Here is a 22,119-nt window from a genome sequence, read left to right as displayed (position 1 = left end):
CAGAACAAAAGGAAAAGTGAAAAATGGCAATGATGCTTTAATGCTTGTTTTCATTTCTAGCATAAAATATTCCATGTTAACTATAACATTATCCACACCTCTAGGATCTGTCGTATGGTCTTAACAAGTAGTTAACATCAGAACTGAGTTCAAAATAAGATTCGTTTTCAGTGGCAGAAAGACAACTTCAGCAATGTCAAATAACCAAAGTTCATTTATAGCAGCTGAAATACTAAGCTATACCAAATGAGAAAAAGAGCAGTTTTTAGCTGCAGATGAAATTATGACACAAACATACAGTCAGCTTTGCAAGCCAACAGCTACACTAAGCAAATTTCTGCCAGTATGCCTAATCTGCAAAGGAAGCAGGTAAAAAACTAACTAGAATTTAAGACAAGTTGAGTGGCTATGGGCTGAAGAAGTTGCCAACAGACTTCAGAGCAGCAGTAGTGAAACAGCTGTCTTCCTCCACTGAAAGAGTCAACTATTTGGCCAACTCTTCATAAAGGCTCACCTTGAAAATTTGCTGGGTCCTTCCCCATCTTCATCATCGAAATCCATTCTGTAAAAGGAAGATTTCCAAATATGTAACCATGAAATTGGCAATGGTGACATGCACATTCAAGCCAGCAGTTCTCAGTCTTGTTTACTTTGTATTTTAATTGGAGGTGTTAATGTCAGTAGATTCCAATCTCATACACTCTCCAGATGCCTCTAAAAGCAGCTTGGGATGGAGCCAGGAACACGAGGAACACAGGTTAACAAACAAACAACGAATAAATCCTCACACTGCTCTGCTCTTCAAAAACTGCACTGCCCACATGAACAAATAATAGGAAATGTTAGACAAGTGCAGCTCCTGTGAAGTGGTCATATGAACTTTCTCTGCAGGCTGTTTTTGCCTCATTCTAAAGATGATTACATCAGAGGTAGAGCAGAACAAACTCCCAGTCTCTATGCTGAGAAGATCATGTACTCTGCCTCTACTGCTTTTAACTGTGGTACATTGTTTAGCCCTGTCCTATACTGCCAATCATTTCACAAGAACTACCAGCCAACGTGCAGACAGTGATTACATTGCAGTACTCCTCATCCAGGCCATGCTGAAGTGACCTGTAAGCCTACCTAACTTACCTGCTTCATGTCCAGGACCTCCTTAAGTCAACAGAAGAAACGAGCTGTTCCTTGGGCCAAATCCCAGCCATCCAGCTGGGCTGCTCTGGGGAGCCACAAAAAGCAGGAACCTTTCCTTGCTTTTAACACAGTGAGACTGGGCAGATTAACCTCCTAAATTAGCCAACTATATTACTCTATGTCAGGCAGCATGATTCTCTCCTTCCTGTTGATGTTAAGTTGCTACAAATCCTGTAAAAATAGTAACGTTTCCAAGCATTTTACACCTCTAAGAAGAGGCTGACAAACAGATATCCCATTAATAACAGAGGTGACTTTGGCATTACACCAGACTAAGAACCAAGCCGACATAAAATTTTCAGACACAATTATTGTATTGGTGTATTAATTTCAATAATGAAGTATGTTAGTGTGACAGAGGCTTGAGCAGCCACTTAAAAGTGATTCATGTATATGGGAAATCATCGCTTTGTTTTACAAAGGGTTTTGTTGGGTTTCTTCACATTCCACGTTCTCTAACATTTCAATGTAATAAATCTGATATAATTACCAATTCAACATCTCTACCACTTTACATTAACAATAGGCATGCCATATGAAAGGCAAAACCCTGCAAAGCAGCAATGATGTTTATCTCAATATTAAAAAGACGTTTCAAATTAAAAATTAATGTTTCCATGCTCAGAGTGTGGGAACAACGGTGTAAGAACTCTTCATAATTAAATGAACTTACAGCAGTATGTGCTGCTGCTAGACAGTACAGCCTTGCTTCCTTATTTCGATACCAAAGACAGACTGGTCTATTATAGATGCATCTGACTCACAGCAACCTACGTTCAATCAGGACACAAGCAGCAAATATGTAAAGGAATTGGAAACGGTATGAGAAAAGGCAGAGTAATATTTTCCAGATGGCAATAGTGGTTATTCATTGCTAGAGGAAACAGAGAGAAAACCATTTTCCCAAAGGAGTCTTAAGAAGAAATACATCTTTAATTTGGTTAAGTTTGATGCAATCATCATTTTCACAAGAAATTGCATTTTTGCTCACCCAATTATCACCAAATCCAGCCTGTAAATCACTTCCCTTGGCTGTGACCTCACAGCAGCGTTGTGCAGAGCAACACCGACCCCCAGTGGCCGGCCACATGTCCTGTGCTATGCCAGGACCCTTCCTCAGATTCAATTGGAATGCATTCATTTTGTATTCCCTTTTTCTTCCACTCCAATGCACTAGGATCATACACCCTGGTATTTTCTTGGCTTCCAATGAAATACTTCAACTGAGTGCTAAGAGGTGAATTTCTCCATTGCCACACCAAATCAAATAATGGCTCTACCGTACCGAGACTATTACATTATTTCCAAAATATAATACAGAAAACGACAGAGAAACTGATGAGAGCCTAAGGCTCACTCTTGCTGCCCATGCTGTATGCACAGCCCCACTCACCCATTTGGAAGTAACTCATCAGTTTATCCGACTGGCTGCATATCTGTTTCTCTTCTTACGAGATCCTGATTTTTCAACACCCACAGGTCATTCCTACCACATCCACAGTGCATTCACCACAGGCTGCTACCAGATTGCAGCAGTCTCAAATCTTTAAATAAGATCTTTGCTTTGTAAGACTACAGGAAAATCTCAACTTTTTCCCAAATGCAAACAAAAATAATAACATGAAGTTCATAAAAACGTCAATGTAAAGCTGGAAGTCTACCCTGTCCCATTGCTGTCAACAAATGTTGGTGTGCAACATGAAATAAATCTCAGGTTTAAATCCAGTGATTTCTGCTCCCAGACTGAATCACTGCATCTGCTTTAGAGTAAGGCAAAGTGAAAGACAGGGAATCGGCTGCAACCCTTAGCTGAACACAGCAAAAAACACCACAGTAATATTCCAACTAACTCCTCTACCCTGGCAGATAAGATCTTCTGTTCAGATAGAACATACTGCACATTAGCAGCCTCAAAGATGAGGAATGATATTATTTCAGAAGATACTGAAATAGTACCTTATCTTCATTTAACATTCCCATTAAAAAGAGACTTTAAACAAAGAGCTGCACTGCGCTCTTTTTGTTCTGAAGAGTATAAATCCTGTTTTCCTTTTTCACAGTGTTCACATCTATCTGTGAAAGAAACTAATGCTGATGTATGAGGTACTTATTAAAGTATATTCCCCTCGAAAAGACATGTGAGCAATGTAAGCAATGTGACAAAAACATGCTTTTTTAATTTATATTTAGTTAGAAATATTTCCATACAGAAAATAACAAACAACCACAGGGAGGTTCTGCACAGGTTAAAAATGAGATGGGAGGGGATTTGAGCACTGAAGCAAAATGGCTATGCAGAATTCCCAAGCAATGCTGAGTATGTTCAGGGCAGAGAGGAGTGCTGGGGGTGGTGCTGAGCTGAGTATGGGGCCTGCACTGCAGCCCCTCCCACAGAACAGGGTTGGGGGGGAGACCTGCTCATATCTCCAGGTTCTGCATTAGAGAAAAGACAGGAGTGTGTGATGGAATGGAACAGAAGCGATGTGACTGCAAAAACACAAGACCTCAGCCCTCCCTGTCTGCAGAAAAAGCTCCCTACCCTCCAATACAGCAAAGCCTAAAGGAGAACTACCTTATGTGAGGAAGCTATTGATCACAGCGACATGTGAGCTTACACACTACTAGGCTCTCACTTTTTTTCCTATGAAGCACTCGGTATAATCTGTAGAAAGGAAAAATATTTTTCTGAGCTGTCAGTGAAGCTGAACGCTACAGCGCAGAAACACCTCCTGGATAGCCAATGAGCTCAAACTGATCTACATTCAAGTCCATGCAGCAATTATTCTGCCAGCTTGCCTCAGCAATTATGAGAAAAGAAACAATTTTCAGAGATAACTGAAGCTAGAAAAGACGCCTGAGTTCAGAGCTATATTCCTTTATGCCCGACACAAAGCGCTCATTTCTAAAATGCCCAAGGATTTAGGTGCACAAAGATGTACCACCAGGGCAGTAATGAAAGGACCAAGTGTTAGCTGCAACTTTGTTCAAAGAGACGCTACAAGGCACCAGACACAGCAGGCATTCTTTCCCTCCAGGCCTGAATACTGCACAGCAAAGGGAAGAAAATGCACTCTTGGCTCAGGCTTGAAAAAGGGCTGCTGCTGGTTTAGAGCCACAGCACACAGATGAAACACCACAGTCTGGATGTAGCTGCAAATCTATACTATCTTATTCACCGAATTTGCATATTAAATACCTTTCAAGCCATTTGATTTTATGTCCCTCCCCTCCTTCCTCACTCCCCTTCCTTGCAAATAGATTGATGGTATTTAAAAGGCAGTGTTTAAAGTACAGCCTTCAATTAATTATCAAATCAGTACCTAGCATAATCAGAAGATTTCAGTCAGTAGCACCTATCCTTGGCAACCACAATTTGCAAACCAGTGTAAATACTTGTTGTGGCTTACGATCAAAAAGAAAGAGATCAAGTATCCTTCAACTCAAAAGCACAAGAGGTTATACATGCTACGTAGCAATGAAAAGTTGCTAATGCTATATTTCTTCTTCTGAGGGCATGTTTGAACATGCTTTGTCACTAAAATGTTCCCCAATTATAAATGCAACATCTGACAAAAACAGCTTAGGGGTAATTTTTCCAAGCAATCTTACACAACTGGCTCAGCATATGGAAGAACCCTCAAAGGGGAACAACTGTCACGTCCAAAGGAAGCTCTCGAGATACCTTTCTCCTAATACGGATTACTATGACTCTATGAGTTGCCACAGAACAACCCAATGTGGAAAAGCTCTTGGCTACATCACATCAACTTTTACATTTCGAAATAACAGACTTTTTCTCTAGCAGGACACTCATCTATGTGAGGAGCTCAGCTTGATTTAGGCTCCTTCTCCCCAAGCTGGAGAGACTCTGCTGCAGTTCCACTGAGGCTAAGAATGTCACAGACCACAAACATCGAACAAAGAGGCTGCCTGAGCTTTCCGTGTACCTGGAACTATATAGAAATCATTCTCAACAGAAAGCATCTATTTTAGATATTCCAGGTCCAGTTTTCAGATGAAGCTGAATTAAGTCGGCATGCACAAGCAAGAACAAATCCTGCTACCTTTATTCACATGATGAATTCTTTTTGAGATTAAACAGATGTAGGCAACGTGCAATCGTTACATGAAAAACAGCCACAGGATCCAAATTCTGCTTCTGGATGCTTTGCCAAATCCGAAAATCTTTTGAAGTGTGCAAAACAACAAACAGGGCCCTTATCAGCAAGTTCGATCTTGCAGGAAGAGCAGATACATTGAAGAGAAAAACAGAACACCAGTGACTAATGCCGTAAGACAGTTACCTACACCGACATTACATAACAAACACGCATAGAGATGGATATTCCCAGTTCCAGCCCTGAAGATATGCCTTACCCAGAGCGTCGCTTTCCCCCTCTGGAAGGCATGGATCCTGCCATTCTCACTTGGCCACTCGCCATCGGTGCCACCGGCAAAGCCACAGAGCCAGGAATATCGGATGCCATTTCTGTAAGACAGAACCAGGGAAAGAGAGAGAGAAAAACATTTAATCCACCAGCCCCAAGGAGACAACGGAGGTGACAAAGGTGGAGAAAAGCTTTTCTCCTCTAAAAGAAAGAAATGCTCTCCCACCGAAGTCAAGCAAATATTCAGCCCCCTTACAACAAGCCTAGGTTTGTCAATAGCCATTAAGAGTGCCTTAGGAGGCAGTCAAGAGAACACAGCGTACAGCAGGTACCTCTGTATTTCAGTTCACTTGAGACTGCTGCAGTCTGTTTCTCAGACAGGCTGTCAGATGAAGGCCAGCAACCTCTTACAGCAGCTAAACTGCCCCATACAGATACACAGAGCTGCATTTCCAAGGTAAATGTAGCTGTAGGTACTGAGAAAAATAAAGCTTCAGACACATCTCAGTCCTCCAAAGAAGTCAAGAGTTTGGAGTAGCAATGGATTCCCAGGTGATGCTTTTGTTTTTATTATCATATTCTAGCAGCATTCCACAGACCAGCCTGAACTCAGGAGAGATGCACGCCTTCCTGTATTCAGCACGGCACCCCGTAGAGCTGACCTGAGCCCCAAACACAACCATTCACCCCTCTGCCAGTGCTGCATCCCCAGAGGTGCTCAAGGCCGGGTTGGATGGGGCACTGGGCAGCCTGATCTGGTGCCAGATATTGTGGTTGGCAGCCCTGTACACCGCTGGGGTTTGGAACCAGATGATCTCTCAGGTCCGTTCCAACCCAAGCCACAATATGACTCCATGATAAAACCCCAGTTTAATGAGATCCTCAACATCAAATCTTCGACCTGAGAAATAACAACAGCACACCCGACACCATCAGACCACTAACAGCAAGTATTTTTACAACCTATTAGTAACAAACTATTACAGTTTAAAAAAGATAAATGGACTATAATGTATTTATATCCTTTTCTCTTGTTCCCTGGGTTAAGCACATTTTATCTCTGTGCAGAGCACGCAAGCAATTAAAACTTTTTAATGCAGATGAACTACACTCATTTTAGAGGTAAAAATCTACAGTCACAACATTTAATTATCATGAAGGAAAATGCATCTTCCTTCCAACTTGGTGTTAAAAAAACCCAAACTTGGCTGGGTATCCAGAGCTACAGATAAATATATCTGCTAATGGAAAGCAAAGCTGCTCAAAAATCCTGCCATTCTTCCCAACAGATAAGTACAACAGAACTTCAATTATGGAAGCAGGAATCCATGTTTCTTTCATTATGTTTGGAGAGCACTTCATCTCTGCCACATTTTATATATATATAAATCCATTATGCAGCATTATGCATTTCAAACAATAACATTTCATCTGTTCAGTGATTTCATGAATTTCTTCTGGCGCATTTACTTTTAATAACTCCTTTTGAAACAAAAAAAAAACAACAGCAAAATACCCATCCAATGCTTTTCAAAAAAAGCATGCAAGGACAAAGAGACCTCTGCTTAGATTACCATACCACAGAGCCCAGCTGTCTCTAAGGCTTCTGGTACATGGAAACACTGCATTCATGTACATTAACATATTTCCATATAAATGAAAGCATGAGCATCTAAACAACTGATCAAACTATTTTCAAGGAAGAAGTACCCGTAGCATTCTAATGTCGATAATTCACTTGAAGCATTCAAACTCACATTTCATGAATACAACCGAAGGTCGTTTTGGAAACACTCTGCTGACTCATTTGTTAAAACAGATGGTAAAAATGCCATAAATCTACCTGCAAAGTGTCCCTTATCGCTCAGAACCACATTTCGGCATCAATCACCAAGAAGATTTTTCTTTTTAAGTTGTAATCATTAATAAATAGATAAATAAATAAATCAACTGAGTGGCATTTTAAGAGTGAAACTAACCCTGCATTTGTAATTGGGATGAGAATTTCTTGTACCTTCATTTTCCTCAAGCATAAAACAAAACTGACGGCAAACCAAGAGAAGGGTAGGATTCGTCTCCTCTTACGAGTTCTAGAAGTAAAAGATGGTTGTTGAAGGTAACCTTATTAAGCAATAAAACAGAAAGGAAGCACCATCCTATGCATACGCATCCAGATTAGGATGAGTAAACCTCTTTCCACAGGTCCCTGATTACCCAGGCAGGTGCTTGACCCAGCACTGCAGAACCAAGTTCTATGTAGGATAAACAATAATCGCATAAATAAACAACTAGATAAATCAATAAAAGGACTATGTCCCAGACCCATGTCCACACAGATGTTGATTCTGATGCCCACAGAAGTGCTTCAGCAGCAATGGACATTAGGAAACAAGCTGTTCTCTTTCTGAGATTGGACCTTCCTCAAACAGACCTTCCTCCTGCCAACAGTAATAAGGCAAACAGCGCCTACTGTACCCAAAATTAAAATAAGAATGTAAAATAATGTCACACTGAATGTTCAAGAAAACTCATCAGTAACTGTCACAGCAGTATTCTAAAGAATCATGTAAAAGATGTCTCTTAGACTTGAACGTACATCACTTTTCCACTGAGAAATATACACAGTATTTCATGTCAAAGTTAGAAAGTAATCTACAGCTCTGCCAAAGAACACAGAAATGCTATTAAAATAGTACTCACCAGAACAGACTTCAGTGGATATTCTTCCAGCTACAGAGCAAACAACCTACAAGGCCTCACCTCATCACTGCCCTGCCCGGTGCAAGACCTGGCTCTGCTCCTCACATTCACCCTGCAAAGACCCGAGGAGCCATGCTAACCTAGAGGCAGCATCAGCATGCACTGTAAAAACAGCATTAGTCCTCTTTCCCTCCAGAGTTAAATATACTGCTGAACACGTCAAGCCTTGATATCACACTTTTTTCCAGTGCTGCACATTTGCCACTCCAAAATTATTTATGGATTTACTTTTTTTCTTGTGAAACAAAAAAAGGAAAGCGTACATTAAAAATAAGCAGATAAAATATAGACCCAAGAAACTCCAAGCTCATCTCAAACTGTCACAGAGACAGAGCTGTAGCAATTAGCACACACCTCACACAGCAAAAGACGTGAAGTGGCTCAGTGCAAACAACAATGATGAACACCACTGGAGGGGATAACAGCTGGGTCCATCTGGACCTTCCTCTCAAGTTTGAGATTATCAAATCAAGGCTCTTCAAGCCAAACTTCAAGTTCCCAGCCTAGAGGAGCTGCTACCCACTTCAGCAGACTTGGGATCTCTGACACTGACTTTAAGGACCAGCTCCAGATTGCTCTGACATGTCAGATACCACTGAGCATGCTCTGCTCCTCACAGGGTTCTTCTATCCTCCGGTATTTAGTGCAATAAACAGGATTAAAGGCAGATACTGGTACCTGATTAAACTGATGAGATTCTACTTATATAAATGCAAACGTAACAGACTTCCACCTGCTAATCCACAGAATGACAGAGACATCAATTACCACAAAAGAAACATAGATCTAAGGCTAAATACAGAATTATACATGTACCCTCAATAGCAAAATCCACAGACATTTTATACGTTCTGAGAAAACAGATTTCAAAACCTTCTTCGGATACTGTATTTTTCATACTCTGAAGTCATTCAGGAGTTTGCTGCATGTCAGCAAAGAGGTTCTGATTGCATTCAATTGCAGAGGGGGATTTCTGCCTAGCACAGAGACCTTCAAGAATAAACCAAATCGTATCTCTTCAGAATATGGCAATGAACACATGAAGCCATCACACAGCCAAAAAAATCTCACAGAAACACCTATGCTAAAACCTAACTGTATATTCAGTCATCGCATTTGCATGTTAACCACAGAGATTATAAAATGAGAGATCTCTTTCAGAGACCATAAAAATGACAGTATTTACATTCCCCTCGATAACTCTGCTAAATACTGTTTTATTGCATTTCACTGCCAGAGACTTAAAATAGATTCCAAATCAGAAAGATCTGCTGCACTGAGAGAATAAGCAGGAAAGCAAAAACATCCCCTTCTATGTTCCTTAACACATTTCTCACAGCAAATAAATCAGGAAATACAATAAATCCCACCTTTAGAGAAGATTCTTTTCAAAGATGCTCTTTCTTTCCTGTGAGCAACACCTTCTTGGAGAAGGATTTTATCCGCATATAAGAAGTGTCAGAAACCTCTGGGAAGAAATGTAGCAGCATTGGTATTCTGCTCAGAAAATGTCATCACAGATCTGTTTACCTTAACTGTGGACCATGATTCAGCCAGTGACAACCGTCTTGCATACTGATCAATTTATTTGCAGCAAAATTACTAACATTTTCTACTTTAACCATTTAGGTTCTGGAACCAGTTACTTAGATAGGGAGAGCTTATAGGATTAACATGTAAATTTTGCTTAATTTAACAATTTTCCCTCTAGTGAGATGCTCTGTATTTTGAAGGGGGGGAGGCCCCCTCAGAATCTTGAAGAAAAATTAGGGCACAGTGAGTTGTTATCAAAGAAATGTTCCTTTTTTAAGGTCTTAAATCAGAGATTTCTCATCCTTCTGCATCGCACATGAATACTAAGGGGAAAAATGATGCAGTTAAGCCAATCATTTTGGGGGACCAGCTGATCAGCAGAGACGGTCAGAAACCATACAAGAGATGCCCTAAATATAGGTCAAATACCACCATCTTTGCCATGACCCCAGAAAAGACACTAACAGCTATCAGGGCAATGCAGCAAATCTATCAGACATCTAATATATCCCACCAGTAGACTGTGAGAGCAGCAGGTGAAACCACAGAACTGAAATTGTTTGTGATGCCTCTGCACTTCATTGCTGTGCCCATAGGGACTCACTGGTCCTGACCTCTCAGTATGAAGCACCATTTCTGCATGCCTTGCACATCAAGGCAGTATTTATGCCTACAACTTTTGATTTAAGCTGAAAGAACTTTGACAAGATATGCCTTCCATACTGAGCAGAGATTTTCCTCACGAATGAATTAGTGTGCCATCCTCTGTTAACATAAATATTCTTACAATGTGTTTTCATTATATAAAGACATGGTAAGTATGGTCTAAGCTCACAGGTACGAGTATTTACAACATTCATCCTAAATTTACCACTCCAAATGACTCTGAAGAACCAGGCCAGGCCAGGCGTGGTACCTTTGCCCCACCAGCCTGCTACAACAGAGCACAGGACAAACACCCAGAGATGTCACTTCTGGGCACCATTTTTCTCTGGTCCAAGTCATGGAGGACTGAGAAGGAAGACCATTATGGATGTAAACAAAGTATTTCTGAGTAACTGCTTGACAATCCCACCACGGAAGATCTTAGTGACTGTTGCTATTGCAGCAGTGGACCATGAGCTGTCCTACAAGGCACGGCCCAAGCTGGGCTCAATGAACTTTAGGCACTGAGGCCTTTGGGATGCAGCCCAACCTGCACAAACACCCAGTCTGATGAGTGTGGAAAGCCTTTGAACAACACAGTCCAACTAAAAGACTACAATGTAGACCACTTTGATTTAAATTACTCTAAATTAGTTACTCGTGTCCTTCAAATGCCTTTATTATTTATTACAAAGATTTTTCTGATGTGTGACTCAAAAGGGTATGTTAATTCTACATTTTATTCAGAACAACAACTCCTGTTAGCAAGCACTTAATTATCAGTATATTTACAGTGTCCTTGGGCACTGTTGGGTAATCAGAATTCTCTTGTTTTCATTAAACAATATTTTATTGATAGCACTAATGACTTCAGTTCTGCTTGATCAACAAGCAAACGATGCTTATTTGATGTTACGATAATTAATTGGTCTTCCAGGTATTTCCACATCCCAGTTTATTAGCAAAAAGAAGAACATTCATGTGAAATACCCTAAAAGGAACACCACTGCATCACAACTAAAAATAGTGTGGCTTCCCATTCCTCCTCTTCCTCACAATTTCTAAGGCAATGCTTGCCTTCTTGAGATTGAGGAAGAAGAAAAATCCCACAACTCCATTATAAAAACCACAGCCTGAACCCAGCATATTAAAATATTAAATTTATTTTACTCCTTACTAAACCTCCAACAGGTAAAAATGTTAAAGATCCCTTCCAACCCAAACTATTCTATGATTCTATTAAAGTGAGATTTTCTGTTTAACGCCTCCTATCTTTTTCCATCTAGAAACAGACGAAGACAGCAGAGGACAGCCTTGAGAACACCATCTGCAACTTCCATTCTCTGACATACCAACCTGCAGCAGCAGCTACTCTTGTCTCTGAAGATTAGTTCCATAAAAGAGAAATGTCTTTGACAGTAAATAAAAAAAAAAAAGTAAATTACTTATAAGGGTCTTAATGATTTTCCTGCTCTCCACTGCCCCAGGATCGTTAATTACACTGTTTAGAACATTCTGCCTTTTAGGCAATTTTAAGCATTATATCTTTCACGTCTGCAAACAGCAACAACAAAAGAAACCAAAAACAATACAAGCCCACAGGCTCTGGGAAACTCAAGAGTAGCTGCGTTTGCAATTTTTTTGTTTTATATTCTGTACGTTTTCATTCCCACACATGCTCCAGATAGAACACACCGACAATATGGCGTAAGGGCAATCTTGATAGGCATGTAGTCAATACAAAACACTGCTATGTTTGGCTGCATAGCATTCCTTGGTGTCCATTTACTTTTACTATACACCAAGAATCTGTCATGACTTTTGGAACACTTGTATTTGCTTAACTTCTTCACAAAGACCTATTTATTGAACAGTTTTCATAATACTGAATCTTAATACTTTGCTTCAGTCAGAATTACCAATTTTAGAATAAGAGAAAATTAATTATGCTTCCAGATTAGCTCTGCTTTGGGAAGCAACCGGCTCTGACGGCCATGGCCTTATTGCTTTTCACCATTACAAAACAGAAAAACTAAATGGATGTTCAACCAGTAAACTACTACACAAATGAAAATATATAATAATACAACTTTCCCCCTTCCCCCCCACGCCCTCTTATTTATATTAAACAAGATTTGACATCCATTACAAGCCACTTGCTCCCAAAAGCATACAGACAGTTCTGTGGATACATCAAACACAGAACTGAAGAATGACACTGGAAAGAAAAAAAAAAAGTCTCAGTACAAACAAACTGGATGTTTGTCAAAAAACAAGCTGAGTATTTGCCTACAAATATTGACCAAACTAAATTTTAACTTCCATATTTGCTGACAGAAGAGCAGCACAGACAAGTACAAAGGACATATACAATTACTCTGCATGCCTAACTTGGCAGTCACGTTTCAACCGCAAGAGGAGCTCTACGGAAGAAAGCAAACAACTGCTAACAGCCCAATGCTTCCACCACAAGAAAAACCCACCACAAACAGCTTATCATTACGCTGCAATGCCAGGAAGAATCATGATTTCTGAAAGCATATTTACTTCCAGAGAGAGCTCAGAGCTCATTAACTTGATTTAAAGACTATGATAAGTTAACCTACTAACCACATGCCCCTCTATAATGCATTTTCCTGTGTTTTAAATTCAGCTCCCAAGCAAACACCAAACCCTTGAAAAATGACGCATAATTTTCACAGTGAAACTGCCTTTTTCACATGGTTTTATATCTTTGTGCTCACAAGCCAATCAATATTTTGCTCTCAATCTTAACTGAAATTATATCTGTCTGAGAACAAACCAATACATTTTCAAAGGCAGACTAAGTGATCATCAGTTAAGAAAGCAAGAAATAAACTGTAAAGCCTATATTGAGATTGTACAGTCAGGTGGATCACTGGTAGTTTAGCAATGTCATGTCTATGCTTGTATGTCAAAGCCCACATCTTCGCTTTTCTAAGACACTACAGAAAAATTATCCCATTTGCAGGACAGACAAATGGTACCTAGGACAACAGGAAGAAGTTAGATGGCTATTAGCAGGCACAGGGATATCACAGGACTTATCAGAGGCTGAGCAGAAAAGCTGGAGTAGACCTGACCCCTGCCTAGAGCTTGTAGACATGTCTGCCTTCTCTCGGTCAGCTCTCAGACAGGAGGCAGCCAGCCAGCAATAAAACTGAAAAATGCAGGCAGCTTATAACAGCCAAGAACTTCCCTGCATGGCAAGAATTTATTGGCCTTTGAAATTCTTATTCATAATTACCACAGACATTTAAATCGAACAAGGATGAAAGAACATTTTGTCTTGAAGACCATCTTGAAAACCCAATCCCATCAGGGGGTACAGGTGGAGATGCAGAGTCAAACACTGAGATGTTACTGACCTCCAAGCATCCCATCCCAAGTTGGGGTCATCACCCTGCATATCCCAAAGCACTTCCCACAGGCACAGCCCTCCCAGGGTAATGCAAGGGCTGGTGTTCTGCGTGCATCTTATTCCATAAGGCCAAAGGCAGGAGAGGTTTTGCACGTCATCAGTAGATGAGGCAGAACCAATTCCTCAGTGATATACCAACCTTTTCATCACAGTCATCAGATAACACTTAGGAGAAGGAATTAAAAAAAGCATGTGCCAGCTCTGCGAGTAATGAATAGTTTTCCTCAAGCAAAACATAATTCAGCATGAACTTCATGTAAATCTTCTTCCCACCCACAGATCTCCAACTGATTCTATCCAACCAAAATGCCAACAGTGAAACCACCTATCTACTTCTAATTGAATTACTGTACCACAGAATTAAGGTTTCCTTTTACAGTGTCAACCTACAGCTGCCTAACCTCAAAAGTTGCCTCGGTATATTTATATGGCCTCCTTTTTTAAAACATAAATGGAAACCAAAGTGAGAAAAACAAATCAACAACAAGGAAAAGGTTGGAGAAAGCTACTTTGAATGTTTAGTGTATATGATGGCTTGAATGTTTATCTCAGGGCCACAGGAACACTGTAAAAGGAATTCAGATTGGCACCTTTCACTATGATGTTAAAATCCTAAGCCTCGGTTCCATTCCCAGTTCAGAACCAAAGGGCTGAAGTGGCTGTAGGAGGACAGAGAAAAAAAAGAGTAAGAATTAAGTCTGGAGTCAGCAAACACTTTTTCTGATGTTTGCTTGTTTGTTGAGCTAAAGGCCAACGAAACATATTTAATCTACAACTACATCTCGGAGAGCGCAGCTTCACAGCGAGTACAAAACCACTCAATCTCATTTAGAAAAAATAAAAGCAAAAACTGCTCTCATTCAAGAACCAGCTCTCAAGCTTGACTAACCTATAAGAACAACAAAAGACTGCTATAAAACTACATAACTCACAATGCCATCAGCTACAATGAAGGAAGAAAATTCTCTGTTGCAGTTTTATTCTTTAGCAGGAGACTTCTAGAGACTACTGTATTCATTTTTAATGCTACAGTCTATGCTTTCTAGGCAGGAAATCACCACCACGATGACTGAGATGGGTAACCTGCCCTCAGCACCTCAAATGCTAATGGTTATTGTCAGACATAGCCAAACCCAGCCCTACACTGAGCACTAGTACAGTGGAGGTGGACACAGTCAGTCCTCTTCCATCCAAGCTGTGCCTCATAGTCAATGCAGGCTGAAGAATAATTATTTGGACTTGCAGTCCACATTTTGACTGTACCCACATATTCAGAAAGCATTCATGTTTTCCAGCCTTTATAAAAGAGCTTGAAAACGCTCCTGTATTTCTCTCAGTGATGGCTCATTTACTTGAAATTCAACAATGAAAATGCACACTCCAAATGTTCAATGCAGCAATTGCTGTTCCCACAAAGCTGACTGCCCAGCAAATTCAAAGTCACCCGTTTTTTTTATGTGAAAACATCCACAAGACAAATTAGCAAAAGAATATTTATCCCAGGAACACAAAAACCTTTACATACCTCAAACGACTGGCCATCATAACGCAAATGCTGCTGAAAATCCCATAACAATAAAGGGAAGTTTTCATTAGGCAGCCCTGTTTTCTTCTGGTCAAATCACCACTCATTACAGACAGCACAGAGCATAAGAACTGAGTTCTGGATTATTACTGGAAACGTAATGGAGAACATTTTCGAACATCAGGCCCATACATTTTGCTTTTACCTCTGAGGAATACAAACCTGCAGTGTTTTTGTTCTTTGCACCTCAGTGATTTACTGGCACTCCGCTTCCCATAAAATATTTGCATCTATCTGAGAGTCAAACTGTTCTGATACATTCTGTGTTTTCCAGGAAGAGAACGCTTCAGTTCGGTGTAACCGAGCATTCCAACAAGGACAGGCACCAGGACAAATGGCAGCATAATTAACATACCAATGAAGAGCCAGTTGTTAATTACTACCCATTTCAGGCATTTTGTATGAGCAACTTACCTGAAAAGCCTTCCCATCTGTACGCTGGCAAAGCCAGTAATTAAGCAATTCAACACCATTTTTCGTTGATTAGAGAAAAAAAAATTGCTTACTTTGTTATTCTATTTGTCAAATGCAACTGACATTCAGATGAGAAAAACAGCAGCAGCCCCAAATGCAAACATTTAAAATTGATGTTAGGAACCGTCCCTGAACAAAACAGCAACATATAGATGTGTAGGGAAGCAGTAAACCAATAGACGGTCCTAATTTGAGCCAATTGATTATACCTTAAAATATCTGCTCCATTATGTGAAAGGCAATGCAACTGCTACTTACAACAGAAAAAGAACAGCTTTTCCTTACGAAACTCAGATGCTACCTATAGATTGTAAAGGCTGAACTCATAAGTTGTTGATAGACTAGAGAGAAGCAGCAGTACAATTGCAGGATGCATTTACATTTAAACAACAGTCTTTCAGGAGCCAATGCAAAGTGAGACACGGAATGGAAACCAGAGGATAGAAACGTGGAAGAAAGGTAAATGGAAATACCAGCTGACAAGGAGAAGAAACAGAAAATCTAGAAACACTGCTCAGAATGTAGAGCATCCAAAACAAAAGAGTTCTCCATGTTCAGATGGATTTAGGTACAAAAAGGGAAATTAGAGCTGAGGCTTCTGATCCATTACCCGCTGCACGACCATGGCCATTAACTCATGTAAACCGTAATACCAGGACATACAAAAGACACTTTATTAATTTCACCATTTTTTCTGCACAAACCCGTTAGAAATGGTGAGCACTCAAAGCTTCAAACAACTCTTCTGAAAAAAATTGCATTCTGTGTTTGGCTTTCAAGTTTCCAAGATTGTAACTTATCCATCTGCCAGGCCAACCTTTGCTGATACCCAGTGCTATTTTGTGACTCATTTAGGAGTAGCCACAAAGCACAGATCTGGTCCATGGGAGTTTACTTCACCAATGGAGAACAGCAGACTTGAAAAGCAATTTAAGTCAAACAGGTGTAAGAATATCAAGTTGATGCCTGAAGATCTTCCAAGAACACGCTAATTAAGCAGGGCAATGCATTTCATTTCATTGACCGAAAGTACACCTTCCATACTCAAAGATTAATTTAGATGCCTGCCTACCAAGATCGATTTGCTTTCTGGCTTTGGTTTTTCCAGTAGTAGATGGCGAGTTATTATATTATTATTATTCCTTATTGCCTACTTTGCCTACAGTATGCATCCACTTTGAATTAGAAGCTAAAATGTACAAAAGCGGCCTTACACAACTTTCTCTTCCTCCTTAAACAGAATGCTGGATACACATGGAGTGAGAGGAAACGCTTTACACTGGAACAAAAGCAGCATTGTTGGCAAGAACAAACAAGTGCCAACTGTTTGTACACTGACCCAAGATTTCTGGAATTTCAGAATTACAGCCTGTTTGGGCCAACAAATCTATTCTTTTGCACAAACTGCCCTACTGAATGGCTGAGGGCATACCTCTATATTTGCCTTCCCAAATCTCTCTCTCAGTACTTCTGGCCACACCAATGAGACCTTGCTACAGGCAGATCTAAATCCCCCCGGGGTCTTAAACTCAAGGCCCCCCACTTTCCATTTTCTATTGCAAGTTTTAATAGCACTACACTTTCTTCAGTTAGCACTGAATTAACGCACTCCCATTCTTATTTGTCAGTTACGAAGCAGTAAGTCTAAAAAAATTACCCGCAACTACACACACATCTGATCTTCACAAGCCATTTAAGCGTAATCTCTGCATTCATCTTCATAATTACAGCCCCATTTCTGTCCTCTTAATAACAATAATCACTAACTCAAAGGTGTTATTTGCCTTGATTGTTTTGAAATGGCTGCTTTTTGCCTTTCCTACTTAATCTCTACAGCAATTTTTCATACTGGAAAGAAAAAAAAGAGAAAAAAATCATACGGTATAACAGGCATCAGCACTGCCTGTTTTGTTGTGCATTTTTATTAAGAGGCACAGGGAAACATTATTCTATTTGAAAAAAATATTTGAAGCTCACCATAAGCTGCATAGGCAAATTTTAAATAAATCCTCTGTGATAGAAGAGATACTTTGAAATGAAATGCTTCTTATCTTGTAGATGATAAGAAGTATCAAGAAATTGCATTTCTTCAATACAACTTGCTGCTCTGCACACAGTCCTGAAGGTCAGGATACTATCACAGAACAATCCAATAGGCACTATGATCTCACAGCACAGTTTGAATGAAAGAAGGGCAAATTGTGCTGAAGGAAAGACATGAAAAAAGGATCAGTAGTTTATGGATCCCACTATTTAATGAGCATTGAGCCTCTGAGATCTTTGTTTTAGCATTATCTTAGACTACTTTTTTGCACCCCAGAAACATTAAAGCCCATAATAATCACCATCAGTAGAACACATTGGATGCTGTAGAATTGATTTTGGAGTTTATTGTATGGTCTATACAGTAAACGAAGGGCAAAGCTGCTACTACTGTTGCAGTAAAATGCTACAACTTCCAGGCTCTGTGTTGAATACCTGAGTTACAGGTGGAGATAAAACACACTCCCATTTCCCATCCCAGCTGGATATTCTGGGAATGAAAAGGAACTTCTCACCCAAGACCGTCAAATAAGGAAAATAAAACGTTGCTTTCATTACGAGTTCCACATTTTCATCCCAAATGGACTAATACAAGAATCACCACATCATCTACTTCATTGCAAGTTAAGCAGAATTTGACCTCAAAGTAACAACAGTTAACAGACAAGTTTGCAACCCCAAAATACATGTATTTCAAACAGATGTGGCATGAAGTTTCTCTGCCGCAAGCAGTAATTTATGAAATGCTTGTTACACCCCCACAATTTTTTTTTTTTGTTCTTAAAAACCACTTAATATGCCAATCTTATTTCAGGAGGAAATAAATTAACTCTGATGCTTTGTGCCAATGCAGATGAGCTTCCCACACACCTGTATTGTGTTCAGTTAGTCATATGAATTATGACAAATGAACCAAGTACTTCCAACCAGATCCTACTCCTAAGGTCAAGCACACAAGAGCCACACAGGAGATCATTCTTCAGAGCCCCTCACTTTCATCAGTGCAACATCCCACTGCAGCACTGGACGAGCCCCTTCACCACAAACACCTGTCAGCAGGGGTGGCCATGTCTCTGCCACCATCCTATTCCTGTCACTGCAATTCCCATAAGCCCTAACAAGGATTGGTTGCAATTTTCTCCAACTTCCATGAGTTTTTTGCTACTCAAACCCTTTCTTGCAAGAAAATCATGGACAAAAATGTCTAAATCTGCATCTAGCATGCAAGAGGAGATAACAGCACACTGCATCGGGAGGTACCGCGTGGAAGGACTTTCATACTGAGAAGCACAGAACACCCAGCTTTCTGCATCTGATAATCCCCATTCCACTACTTAGGATATGACTAATGCCACACGTATTTGTATTGTGGTAGCTGTAGGTTAATGTCCTGCCTAAATTACCAAATGTTATTAGAACCCCAGACAATTGCTTAATAAAAATTTAATCATATTGTAATTTCTAATCATCATTAAAGACGCTTAACAAGTTAATCTCTCTATTGTGCTCCCCTAACATCGTGGATCAGGAAGTCAGCTGGCAGAAGGCAGCGCAGCTTCACCAATACTAATAGGGCTGCTTTCATCTGACTCCAACTGAGGATCTGGCCCAGGAAGAAAACGGCAGTCTTCAAATGCTCTCAGCAAAGCTTTTCATTCTGCTTCTCTGTATTGCTTCACAGCTAGTCCAGAATAAAAAGACTACAAAGAAACTACTACCACATTGAAAAACATAGCATAAACCAAGACACGTCGTGCAGCTCTATCGCCTGCTGTCCGTGGTGCAGCAAACACTGTGAAGGTCTGCAGTTCTCACAGCTCAGAATCTCCTCCTTTTGACTTTGCCCATGCACAGCTATGCACAGCTACATTTGTCTGACAGCTACACTCACACACAGATACCATGGGAGGATCACTGAGGGCTAATGAGCCGCCTTTCAGCTCAGTTCTGCTCTGACTGCCTGGCTGAGGAGCAACAAGACGCACTGTGACCTCAGCCTTACAGAAGCATGGGTACGCTCGGAGGCTGCTCTTCCTCAAGGTGCACATATACCCCTTATACAACCACAGCTCCGGTGCCTGCAGGTGAGCAGGAACAGAGGAAAGAGGCTGGTGCCAAAGAGCTGCCAGATTTACCGAACCCAGTGGTTGGAGCACAGACCTCCACGTGCCTGGGGCTGTTATTGCACACAGCTTAGCAGGAGCAGATAGGAAGAAACCAAGCTTCAGCTACTCAAAACCAATTGCTGACTGGTACCACGTGCACACACACCGCGTATTTCTGTTATCGTGCACAACATGGCAACCTGGAAGCTAAATACAGCTCATTTAATTACCCACGATTAAATACTGGCTTTCATTTAATACATACAACTCACAAACGAAAACTCAATCTGATTGGGATTGCTCCTGCTTCCTTCACCACCACTGGCTGAAATGCACCAGCTGTGTGTGTCACCATGTTCAGGTTTGAGGTGAAAGCTACAAGGGCAACATTTCAGTGTTTGGTGGCATTCACTCAAGCGCACCATTTGCAATCCGAGCTGAAACTGGCAAGGAAGTACAATGAAAATAAAAGACATTAAACTGGACCCACTTCTGATGAAAGCGCTCATTGGTACTGAGCTCAGCGCAAGCTCCGCTGTCCCACCGTGTTTAATACTGGACACCAGGCAACCCAACGCTGAGCTGGTCAAAGTGCATCACTGCAATGTCCACTATGGCACTCCACAGAGACCCGCCGCCTTCCCCAGCAAAGAACTCAAAGAGAAAACTGCGGTAAGTTCCTTCCCTTCCTGAGTTATTAACAAACAAACAATAAACCCAACACCGTTATTGCACCTTTTGGCAAACACAGCAACAACCACCTGAACCGCCGAGTGCCGACACCCGGCTCCCTGTGCCCGTAGCCCAGGATGGATGGGGCCGATGCTTAGGAGGGACCCCCCGAGCCGCTCAGCCTCTCCGCGTCCCGTCCCCAGGGCGCTGCGTGCCTGCGGCGGGCGGGGCCGTGCCGTGCGGCCGGGATACACGGGGCGAACCGGCAGCAGCGCTACTCACCGGGAGGGTTTACCGCCGCCGGCGTTGCCATCTTGTCTCTGGGCGGAATTAAGACAAACGCGAAGGGGAGGAGGGATGCTCTGAGCGGCGCGGGGGAGGCGGGGGTGGCAGCCGGGGCGGGCGAGGCGGGAGGCGCGGAGGCTGTCGGGCTGCTCCCGCCCCGGGGCCCGGCGGTGGCGGCGTTCCCCGCTCGGTGCGGGGCGGCCCAAGATGTCCGATGGCCCCACGCCGCCTCTGCTCATGCGCCGCGCGCAGTGAGCATGTGCCGGGCGGCCGCACATGTGCGCTGGGATCGCACCCGCAGGAGCCCCGAGCGGGACCCCCGGCTGCTGGCCGGCCGAACCCCGGTGTGAGCGCGGCGGGTTCCGCCGCCGGAGCTGCCGCCCACATCGGGGTTCGAACCGGCGGCCAGGTGCGGCTCCCGAACGATCGCTCTCGAGCCGAGGGCCGCAGCCGGGGCTTCCCGCGCCTTCAGCGTGCCGGGGTTTGCTGCGATGAACGGGCTCGAGTTGGAAGGGACCCATAAGGATCATTGAGTCCGACCTCTGGCTTCACGTGTGGCCACCCAAAAATCAGACCCAATGTCCAGGAGATCTTGATCTGGCAGCTCAGGGCTGCCCAACAGCCGCTGGTGCAGAACCTTCTATATCCAACCTGACCTCCCAATTCTTGAGGCTCTTGAATAGAAAAAAGAATCAAGGAACTCAGGCAACCACACTCCTCCCATGTATCTACAGCTATGTCACATCATCCCCTGTTCAGTGCAGGGTAGTTGGACCAGATGACCTTTAAGGGTCCCTTCCAACTCAAGTGATTCTATAATTCTAATTAACAAGCTGCATGATTTGGTGGAAGCAACCCATGTGACAACTGTGGCAGTCACATGTAGCGTATAAGCAATACTACTAAAAAAGCAAACCTGTATTGCAATGGCTCTTGGCTCTTTCACACCCTTGGAGCACGGTGAGGTTCGTTAATTGTTAAGCAGCTTCGCTT

General features: G+C 41.8%; 1 protein-coding gene across 5 annotated transcripts in view; it reads right to left on the bottom strand.

Moving 5' to 3' along the window:
- The window catches only part of ARNT2 (aryl hydrocarbon receptor nuclear translocator 2), an 82,484-nt gene extending 61,131 nt beyond the window's left edge, over positions 1-21,353 (bottom strand). Inside the window, exons 1-3 of one of the 5 annotated variants that reach the window (XM_072345913.1) lie at positions 21,124-21,353; positions 5,572-5,683; positions 515-562 (exon numbers count right to left, since the gene is read on the bottom strand). In XM_072345913.1, coding sequence (XP_072202014.1) covers positions 515-562; positions 5,572-5,683; positions 21,124-21,154 — 191 coding nt within the window. In that variant the 5' untranslated portion in view covers positions 21,155-21,353. Of the gene's footprint in view, positions 1-514; positions 563-5,571; positions 5,684-8,282; positions 8,449-9,712; positions 9,871-21,123 lie in introns of those variants that run through there. The other 4 variants (XM_072345909.1, XM_072345910.1, XM_072345912.1 and 1 more) reach the window with 4 other exon arrangements.
- Between the last annotated feature and the right edge of the window lie 766 nt (positions 21,354-22,119).

Source organism: Excalfactoria chinensis, chromosome 10 (assembly GCF_039878825.1).
Source record: "Excalfactoria chinensis isolate bCotChi1 chromosome 10, bCotChi1.hap2, whole genome shotgun sequence".
Taxonomy (NCBI): Eukaryota; Metazoa; Chordata; class Aves; order Galliformes; family Phasianidae; genus Excalfactoria; species Excalfactoria chinensis.
Note: the sequence above shows the minus strand (reverse complement) of the source record. Positions and strands in the feature narration are given on the sequence as shown.